Genomic DNA, 10,531 nt, shown 5'->3' with positions numbered 1-10,531 from the left:
TGTCCTGGCTTTTCTTTCTTCTCGTCTTGACCCTGCACACTCCTCCATCCTGCCAGGCCTGCTGGTCCTGGTCCTGGGTCATGGCACAGAATCCGCCACACTCCTCCTGCCCAGCTCTTCAGAATATGCACCTTTATTGGTTTAAAAAAAATCTGAAGTAATGCACACACATATATAATTTAAAATTTTTAAATTTGAAATATTTTTTGAGGCACAATCTACCACTAGAGCCATTTTCACTGTGTCCCATATCTTCTGTTTAGTCCTCTTTCGCACTCCTTGCTAAGTTTCATTACCAAGTGAGAGAACGGTGATTCCCAGGGCTAACATGATGTGGGGAGTTCCGGCAGCGCTGTTCCAGTTGTGTATGGATGACAAAGTTGCCTCTCTCAGCCATATGCTTGGTCCTCCGTGAAGCAGGAAACACGGGGTCCATCTCAGTGTTGTAAAACCACTGGAGAGAGATCCTGTGTCTATTCCGAGACTCAGGGGACGTGAGATCAAGCAAGGCTTCAGGAGGATGGTTTGTTCAGTGACTTAAAACAAAATTGGTGACAATATACACAGCAGCATATGCGCACTCACCAATTTGCATATACAGTGAGTTTATTGTGCCAACCTGGCCAATAAACACGTGGGGTTAATTGAAGGGCTCGGTGAGCCTTTCTGGTTCTCGGGTCTCTTGCTTTGTGATGATCAGACCAGGGTGCAGCTGCCTTAGTTCCCTGCTTCAGCTGGCAAGGCTCACTTCCTGCAAGACATCCCCAAGAAGCCACATGGACCTACCCCGATGCAGCCCTGGGTGCTGGAGCACCCATGTGGAGACCCCTGCCAGCGCTGAGAATTTACACATTCACTGACTCCGCTTTCCTCCTGCAGTCTGCATCATTGCTTCTGTTTTGTGAGATGGAGGAGGACTTTGTGGATTGGTGTCGGACATATGGGCTTGGGCAGCACTGGGTTGGGATGTTTTCTTGGTGCACACTTAACCTTCATATAAAACTCTCATACATGAGTTTCTGTGGATTTGTTTCTCTAAAGTACCCAGACTAACACATACAGCAACACAAGCGCAGTCACCAGTTTGCATATGTGCTGTCGATGGACTGTGGTGACCTCCTCCCACTGTCTCCTTCTCACTCACTTTGCCCCTGTTTCACCACCTGGAGTGCCCACATCTGTGCTCCCAGGTTGCTGCAGCAATCTTTCTAGTTGTTTCAATCTCCTACAGGTAATTCTTTAAAAGTGTACTGCGCTCACGGCAAACATGACTTACTGAGCTAAATTTGCAATTCAGAGATGTTTTGTTTTGTTTTTTGGGAGGGGGCTAGTTTTGGTTGCCAGAACATCCCCAGGCAGTAAATTCGGGGGGGCCTCCAGTTTCAACGTGCCTTATACATGTTTTCCATGCAGGAGCCACCTATTGTGTCCCAGGCCAAATTACAAAGTAATGGCGGTTGGACCCCATCCAATTCCTAATTGTGGGACAAGATAATCCCTCCCCCTTTAACTCTTTGCTTTCTTTATCTTTCAAGTTAAGGGGGGTAGGTTCTTGGTTGAGGTTAGATCCTGTAATGCTAATCCAAGTAGGGTGTTCTCACAGTCCCGTGAAGTTTGATTTGCATTCGGAAGCTGTCAGTGTCGGGGTGGCCTCCCTTCCCCTCAGCCGAAAGGCCCCTATTCAAATATGGGGAGGGCCTGGAAGCAGCTCTTCCAGCCCATCTGGGAAGCAGCTAGATTTCACTGTTTGACTCATAATTGTTTGTAGGCTGAAACCATAAACTTTCTCTACCAGTTTTTTTTTTCTGTTAAAAAGATCAGAATTTGAAATGCAAAATCCTTTCAAAGTTAAGGGCCCCCAAGCTTCTAAGGAGCAGCACTGTTTTAAGTACACGTGAGCACTGACGTTAAAGCAGTGTTTTAAATTTAATTCAGCAAGAAGGATGGAGAGAGAGAGTGAATTTATTTCATCTGCGTAACTTTTGCTACCAGAGAAAGAAAGTACAATGGAGGAATAACAATGTCCTGAGCACACTTAAGGTACGATCTTAAATGACTCATTCGGTTGCAGGACACTCCGAGGTGGCAGGGTCGGAGAAGCTGTCCTCCTTCCAGTCCAAGAAGCAACAGAAGTCAGTATGAAGGCCCCATGGAGAAGAGGGAGACAGAGGCCAAGAACCCAGGGTTGCAGAACAATGAAACAACAGGGCTTTTAGGGAGACACACACAAACCCGAGCACTGTTAGCTTGACCTTAGCCCAAAGGCCGAGAAGCGATCGACGAGCTAGTGAGCCTCCAGGAGGGAGCAGGTCTGGACGCCGTGTTGGGGTTTGGGGCAAAAGTGTAACAAAGAAGTCGGGCTTCTAGGGGGATGTCCGGGCATTGTCCTGGAAGCGCCCCCGTGACATCCAGGGGCCGGATCACTCCCCCAGGACAGCGCTGTCCGCGGAAGCCGTCAACCCTCCCAGCCCCCGCCACGGCGCGACGCTCCTCCGCAAGGCCCGAACCCGGCCATACCATTTCGTATTTTAGGGGGACCCGCACCCAGAGCCGCCGAGCGGCAGGCAGCAGACGAGGCGCAGGAGCTCGGGTGCTGGCGCTTCTTCCTACGCCGGGGAAGGCGCTGAGTGCGGATGAGGCCGTTTGAACTTGACACGCGGGCAGCTGCTCGCCCGCCGCCGCACCCCTTGGAAGAAATGGGCGACGCCGTTGCAGGGGCGGGGCGGGGCACCTGCCGGAAGTGACGTCAGGCGGCGCGCGGCCCGGGAGCGTCCGCGGACACCGGCTGCCATGTCGGCTCTGACGCGCCTGGCGCCTTTCGTTCGCGCCGGAGGCCGGCTCTTCCGAGGCTGCGGCTCACGGTCGGCGGGAAGCGGGGGCGTCCGTCAGTACGTGTCGGCGGGGGTCTTCGCCTTACTTGGGGCGCACGGGCTCCCTTCGTCCTCACCTTGACCCCGCGCGGGCGGGTGTACGGGTCCCCGCCGCAGGGCATGCTGGGGGTTGTAGTCCCTCCTGGGCGCGGGGAGGCAGGGGCTTCGCTGGCCCCAACCCCGAGCATCTGCGGACTTGACCGCCGCCCCGCCGCCCACCGTCAGGTCCGGGGCCGAGCGCGCGCGTGCGTGTCACCCCCGTGGACGGCATCCGCCAGGCGGTGGCCGCTGCCCGAGTGTCGCGCGAGTGTGGGAAACCCCCCCTTCGTCCTGGGACGAGCCTGCGCGGGCTAGCTTCTAGGGTGTCCCCGAGCTCGGGAATGGTCCCGGGCGGCGCTGACCCGCTTCTCTGCCTGGCAGTGCGGGCGGCGGCGTGCACATCGAGCCCCGCTACCGGCAGTTCCCCCAGCTGACCAGGCACCAGGTGCTCCTGGGCGAGTTCTTCAGCGGCTTCATGTGGTTCTGGATCCTCTGGCGGTTCTGGCACGAGCCGGACGCTGTGCTGGTGAGTGCGGGCGGGGGCTCCACGACCTTGCTTCTCAAGGACACACAGGGGCCAGGAGGCCTTTCAGCTCCCGTCCTCAGGAGACCAGAAACGAATTCTGTCTTCCAACGTCTTTTTGCCAATTTCCATTGCTCCACACCCGAGTTTCTTGAAGCAGGATAGCCGGGCTGGGTGCAGTATGAACTCCATCCAGCCCAGAGTGACTCACCCCATAGGACCCGTGTGAGAACTGCCCCGTACTATGTCAGAGGCTGTCCGTTTTTAGGGGAGACCACTTCTTCCCACAGAGGAGTGGCCTTCAGTGCTTAACCTAGGCCTCCTGGTGAGGTGCACATGTGCTGATTGGGCCGGAGCAGCTGTTCCCAACCTGCGGGTCTCCACCCCTTTGGGGGTTGAACGACCCTTTCACAGGGGTTGCCCTCTTCTTAACAGTAGTAAAATGACAGTGATGAAGTAGCAACGAAAATAATTTTATGGGGGGGCGGGTGTCACCACAACATGAGGATCGCAGCATTAGAAAGGTTGAGAAACCACTGCCTTAGAGGGAAGTTCCTGAGCTGGGACGATGGAGCAGTTACTGCAGACCTCCTGCCGACTCCAGGGACCTTGAATCATAGTACATTTGGGGTTGTTTCTGAGAGGAAACCCTTGTACATGTGAGCAGTGCACATGTGTTAGGAGCAACGGGCTGCTACATACCCTGTCTCTTTCAGCATGTCTCTCTCTGAGCTGCAGCACGCTAGCTGGGTGCAGGTATGGGGTCAGAGTAGGCAGGCACTGGAGAGCCTGTGGGTTCCCTTCTTGGCACCATCGTAGACTCAGGACCACGCCAACTTGAGTCAGGGATTCTCACGGTCTCCCAGTGCACACACACTTGATGCCGACACACGGTGGCGCATTAGTGCGAAATGTTGCAGGAATGACCACGGCGGGACACAGACTCGAGCCAACACAGGCTGCTGAACTTGGCGCTGCGAGGGTTGTCACAAACCTTCCGTTTTGTTAAAAATCAAGTCCACATGATGTGTATCAAAGTGAGGTGTGCCCATTGCCATGGTGCCTGGCCTGATGTGATGGCACCAGCCACATGTGCCTGGGGGCCCCCAGCAGGATTGGCCTGGGCTGTGTGTGGACTCCACTGCCCGTCACAGTCCAGTCGTGTGCTGGACGCAGGCCTGCCATTGGAGCCCAGGGCCCCGCCACGGTTGTCAGCCCAGCGCGTGGTGACCACCTCTCCCTCCCATGGCTGCTTTTGGCCTGTAACTGGCCGAGTAGGCTTTAGGTCCTTGACTGTTGTCCATTCCATCGCTGCCCAGGGTCACTTTCCGTATCCAGATCCTTCCCAGTGGACGGATGAGGAGCTGGGCATACCCCCGGATGACGAAGACTGAGGAACCAGCTCTGCTGGCTGTCTGGTGGGTGTGCCCTGTGGTGCTGTGCTGATCATTGGTCACTTGTAACTCAGCCTGGGATGGCCGTGTACTGGCAACGTGAGGGGCTCATTTCTGCACACATTGTTTTTGCATCACCCTCCTCCTCTCGCTTTCCTGGAGTCTGTTCGTCTCCATCTGATAAGTGGATGTGTTCCCACCTTGGTGTCAGGCAGAGGGATACAGTGATGAGCAGACACCCCTGGTGAATATGTGCGTGTCCTTGTCCCTGTCCCTTAAGTCTGCAGTGGCAAGGATGGGGAGGTCCAGCAGGTGGAACTGTCCACACATGAACTCTTCAGACAGTAGCGAGCCCTTCCATCTTTGATCAGAAAGTCAGCTTTTCTTCTTTCACAAGAGAGGCGTGCTAGGAGGGTGCCTTATCCCCCCGCCCCACCTTCGGCGACCCTCATTGTATGTTTCATAAAATAAGTAATGCTATTATAATAGCTGCCACGATCAATTGCCTTGGCATTTGCTACAAAGGATGTGAGGAGCCATCGAATCTATTGGAACAAAACGCTTGGCCAATCCTGTGCCGTCCTCACAATTGCTCTTAGGTTTGCACCCAGTGTTGCACCCCTCGACCTTACCAGGCAGGATATCCTTTCCCTGGGACTGTCTCCTGATGATATGTCCAAGCAAAGTATAGAAGAGGAGAGGTCTTGCCATCGCGCCCTAAGGAACACCGTGGCTGAACGATGGTGGCACTTTTTCCAGCCCAGATTTGCTTGTTCTAGGAGTTCACGGTGTTTTGGTATTGTCTGACACCGTCATGCGGATGCAGAGGCTCTTCGCTGGTCTCTCTCACACACTGTCATTTTCCAGTGCCTGCAGGGCCCTTGGAGGGTCATCTTGTGGTTTGTAGCACTTGTAGATCCAAGAAGGCGAAGTCCCTGACCTCCTCACGCCTTCTGACCCTGCCGCCCGCTGGTCCAGAGGGAGGAAGCATTACGTTAGGTGGCACTGCCCATCTTCTAAGTAGTAGTAGTTCATTGGCATCCAAATTCCAGCAGTCTGCGGTGGGTACTGAAGAGTGGAGTGGGCTGAGCCCCCACCCAAGGGCAGGCTTGGGGTGTCTGCTGCACCTGCTCCCCTGCAGGCCTGCACTCGGCTTCTCCCATCTCAAGGTTGTGGTGGACAATGTGTGCTGGCCTCTGTGGAGTCTTATGCTTATAAGCAGTTTGTGTGAAATCGGTTCCCAAAATTATGTTGTCTACCATGCCCCTTTCACGAAAAAACAAAACCATCAACTTTCAGAGCCCCGTTGCAGTTAAACCCCTGCTACCATAGCCCGCCGTCCTGCCACAGGGTCGGTGTCTGCTTTTGCAGGGGCCCTGGTGGCATCGTGGCTACGGCGTTGGGCTGCTAACCGCACGGCCACTCAGTGGGAGAAAGATGGGGCTTTCTCCTCCCGTAAAGTCTCAGCCTGGGCCCCCCAGGGCAGTTCTGCCCTGCCCTATGTGGTTGTTGTCTCTGTTTGTGTGCTCATTGTTCGATGCCCCTGCTCTGACTCAGCTGCCCTGCAGGCTGCCCTTCCCAGCAGACGGGCTGCGGTGGGTGTGATGCACAGGGCCCGGGACCTCAGGATGGGTTTGCTCTGCCCCGCGCAGGCCCCACATCTGACGGGGTTCCATGAGTGCCAAAAAGAGGGGCTGGGAGCCAGGGGCTTGGAATCTCCAGAACGAGGAGACCCAGCGCTTTCTGCCTTTTTTTTTTCTTGCAGGAGCCGGTTTTCCTGCCAGAAGTGCCGGTGTTGTAAATCTTGATTAAAGTGGTTTGATGGAGAAAAAGGAAGAGAGTTGTGGCTGTTTGTGCAGCAGCTGTGCCTGGTGCTCTGCCAGCCAGTCCCCACTCAGGCCCTAGGGAGGCATCAGCTCAGGCTGCCCACAAGGACCTGGGCCCACACGCAGGGTCAGTGGCTGGGCTGGGGTTGCCTGTGGAGCTCCAGCGTGGCACCGCGGGTGGAGGTCAGCTGTGCTCCAGTGGGCTGAGCCCAGGCTTCATGGGATTCGAGTGGCTGGAGGAGTGGGAGACAGAGCTCCCCTGCAGTTGCCAAAAGGCACCGAGCAGCTTGTGTGGTGCTGGTGCTGTCCTGAGAGACGATGGGGCGGGGCCAGCTTCCACCCAAATAACAAGTGGCCAGCGGGTAGACGTGCCCAGAGCATAGCTGTTTCTGGTGGTGCTGGCTTTGACCACCTGGTCACTGGGGACACTGAGGAGGACAGTGAGATTTCAGGAGGGTCCTGAGGGAAACGGACCTGGCCAGGCAAAGGATCGGGATGCCGGAGCCAAGCCATGGGCATAGGCCCTCTAGAGAAACACGTCATTCGGTGAAGGTCCAAGGAATGCATGCTCCAGGGACATCGGAGGAGAAGGCAAGTGACAAGGGGGCATGCTGAGTTGAGACTCATGATGGAGGGGGCCATCCCTTGTCATCTCCCCTGGTGAGGTGGGCTCACTGGAGAAGACCCCGACAGCCTTCAGTTCTGCGAGCACTGAGACCTCAGCAGGGCTCATCCCCCCCACCCCCACCCCCGCACTTTCAAACCGCTGTCTCACACACACACACACACACACCCCACTTTCAAACGCTGACTCGGATGCTGAGCAGCCCAGTGTGTGGTGACCACAAATGGCAGTCCAGGGGCCGCTGTCGCCGGAACCACCTGCTGCAGGGAACCGCCCCAGCCTCCCTCCTTCCAGGATGGGTGGCTCCACCAGCCTCATTTTGTGGGCACAAGTGGGAGTGGGTCCCAGGGGCCCACTGCTAGGCTTTTGATGGCTGGTGAGGTATGAATAAAAAGCACTGCGGCTTTTCCTCATAATCTGTTGGGGGCTCTGGTAACCAGACAATTCGGGCTACATGTAGTTCTAGACTTGGGTAACGTACAGAGGGGTAGGCCTAATGGGCCCCACAAACTTGGAAGCCTGCCTGCCCGCCCGCCCCCCCCATGTTCTTTCTGAAGTTCATGTGAAGGGGGCGGGGGTGGGAGCCTTTCAGACGGCGTGAACAGAACGTGTTGTGTTGGGAAGTCAGCTCGGTGGGGTGGGGCCAGCAGCACCAAGCTTCACAGTCTCACAGGAGGCTGTAGCTACCCTGCCAGACCACCATCGCCAACAGGAGCCGCATGTCCCCAAGACCATACCTGGCACTGATCTGGACCACTTTAGAACACCACGCGCAGGTATCCTCGGGATACCGTGAGAAGCTGGTGTGAAGGAGCTGCAGGAACGACGTGGCTGGAGCTGGCTCCATGCAGTCAGTCTTTATTAGAGCAGAGTTCGCATATTCACATCAAATACATACAACGTTTTTTGCCTTTTATATAATACAGTTTTTAAATTACACAGAAATAAATTCAATCTGAAGCTCAGCTATCTTCCTTTAAATTTTTAAAAATTAAATTCTCCATGCTTTCTATCCAAACTGAACAATATTTTCCATTGTACAAATTTACACGAGAAAAACTCTATAAAGTACAAATCAATCAGGACCTGAGCAGGAGGGAGAACTGATTTGCGAGGGGGTGGGGTGGGGGCGGGGAAGAACTTAAGAAAAAAAACGATTCAAGCAAATGCTTAAGATAGGGGGACCTCATCATTAAACTGAAAATAAAGGTCTTTCATGAACTTAAACAGCAGCTCTAAAAATTGTTACTCCATTGTAGTTTTTGCAAAGCAGGTGCAGTCTGTGGACAGGTAAAAAGCTCCCACCTTTGCCCTGGGCACACCCAGACACTGAGCCTGGGGCGGCAGGACATGAGGAGGAGGTGACCAGCCACAGCTCCTGACCCACAGAGCTCGCCCTGGGGCCGCAGCCCTCACCTGTCTCAGCAGGAGCGGCACCCGCTGAGAGCAAGGCCCGGTCAAGAGTGGGCCATGATCGACTGCCACACACGTGCCATTGACCCTTCCCCCTCCACTCTTGGTGCTGCCACCCAGACTGCAGGCTGGCGGACCAGCGTTGGGGGAGGGCAGCACACTCCTGCATGCGCCATGCGTGCGCACCGCCGCCCCCCCCTGTAAACAAGAGGACGGGAAGAAGCAGACTGGCTGCTGGCGTGGGGATGTGATCAATGTGTATGTGTGTGTGTGTATAGGCGCCCACACACTCGGAAGGTACAGAAATGGATTAGGAAGGAATGACTAAGAAATTGTTCACAGCTTAAAATAGAAAGCACACTTATTGCACGCTTACATTTTGTCTGCTAGTTTAGGGCATTTCCCACCCACACTCCCCTTTGGTCCGTGTTTCTATTGGCGCCTCGCCTGCTGCTCACCCTCGTCCCCTGTGGACTCCTACACGCACACACACACACAAATTGGTGGGGGTGGGGGAAGCAAATCCTCACAACAGGACTAAGCAGATATGCGCACAGCGTACCCACCCTGTCCCTGGGCTTGTTACCTGTCTGAGGGCCCCCAGACCCCCGTCTGGGGTGAGCAGGCGGCTTGCACAAGTAGCTATGTTTGGGGGCCAACAGGTCAGCTTTGTTTTCAGTGCAGTGTACAGGGGTAGGGACCCTGCCCCTCACAGCAGCAGGGCACCCTGCGGCACTCAATCCAAACAACAAGCGGAACCCTAACGTGGTCAGGACGCGAATGCCCCGCACCCGGCGGAGGTCACGTGTGGAGACAAGGGATCGGCCCTACGCAGCTTCGTAAAGCGGTTACCTGAACACTTCACATTTTGTCTTTTCCCTGCAAATACTCGCCGGAGCCGGCCACTACCCTGGCCACAAGGGAGATTCAGGAATGAATTCCAATGTCACTGACACAAGTTCTCCGTGCGTGTGGCCATGGGTGCACTGGTGAGCTCCTCCGGGGCCTCGGGGCCACCTTGCCACTGCCACCCTGGCCCAGGGGTTGGCCTACCCCCCTGCTCAGGTCTCAGGTGCTGGGATGCTGGATGCCCCTGCTAGCCTGGAGTCAGTACACCCACCTGGTCAGGCCCTTCCCATGGATGTTTCAGGTGTCCTGCCAGCACTGGCACCCAAGCAGTGGCAGCACGGCCCTGCTGATGTGCCCAAGTCCCAGGTGGCGAACTGCACCTCCCATTCTCCCCAAGTCCCCCCATGCCCACAGCTGCCCGGCTGTCCTGTGGTATCAAAGTCCCATGCTTCAAGAACCCACGGAGTAGAAAAAGGTTCTCTAGAAATGCCACTTACCCATCATTCCAACCTAGTTGCTCTAAGAGATACAATATATCCGACTAGACTAGGGACCGTGTGCTTTAAAAACACCGTGTTGCTCACTGAAAGCTTCCTTGTGTTCTGGTTTTTAAGTGTGTGGTTTTGTCGGTCCCTCTCGTGTGTGTGTGTGTGTGTGTGTGTGTGTGTGCGTGTGCGCTCATGCGAGTAACCCCGAGGGGCTGCCCCACCGTCACTGATCCCATTTTCAATGGTTTATTGCATCATGAAGGCACAGTAAGATCATTTGGCAAATTGTCACGGTATTTCCTGGAGGCTGGCCTAGTCCACATCACGGGTGTCCTGCCTGCACACAGGAGCCCTCCACGCTGACTGGGCAGTCAGAGCAGGCTAGTCTCGGGGCCCAACTCTCTTGCCGACAATGCCAACCTAGACAAGCGGGGGACCCAGCTGCACAAGGGCCCGCTGGCCTCTGGTGGCGATGCCATCCAGCCAGTGCCAACTCTGGAGGAC

General features: G+C 55.5%; 1 protein-coding gene across 1 annotated transcript; it reads left to right on the top strand.

Annotated features, from left to right (window-relative positions):
- The first annotated feature begins 2,769 nt into the window (after positions 1-2,769).
- On the top strand, positions 2,770-6,652 carry NDUFB2 (NADH:ubiquinone oxidoreductase subunit B2). The gene is made up of 4 exons (XM_004713963.2): positions 2,770-2,888; positions 3,291-3,435; positions 4,752-4,850; positions 6,592-6,652. Exons 1-3 carry the CDS (start codon positions 2,791-2,793, stop codon positions 4,824-4,826), a joined length of 318 nt encoding a protein of 105 aa, XP_004714020.1. The 5' UTR covers positions 2,770-2,790; the 3' UTR covers positions 4,827-4,850; positions 6,592-6,652.
- Positions 6,653-10,531: the final 3,879 nt, after the last annotated feature.

This window comes from Echinops telfairi, unplaced genomic scaffold, assembly GCF_000313985.2.
Source record: "Echinops telfairi isolate 266 unplaced genomic scaffold, ASM31398v2 ScPeMD7_23;HRSCAF=83, whole genome shotgun sequence".
Lineage (NCBI taxonomy): Eukaryota > Metazoa > Chordata > Mammalia > Afrosoricida > Tenrecidae > Echinops > Echinops telfairi.
This window is presented reverse-complemented; position numbering and strand designations above follow the sequence as displayed.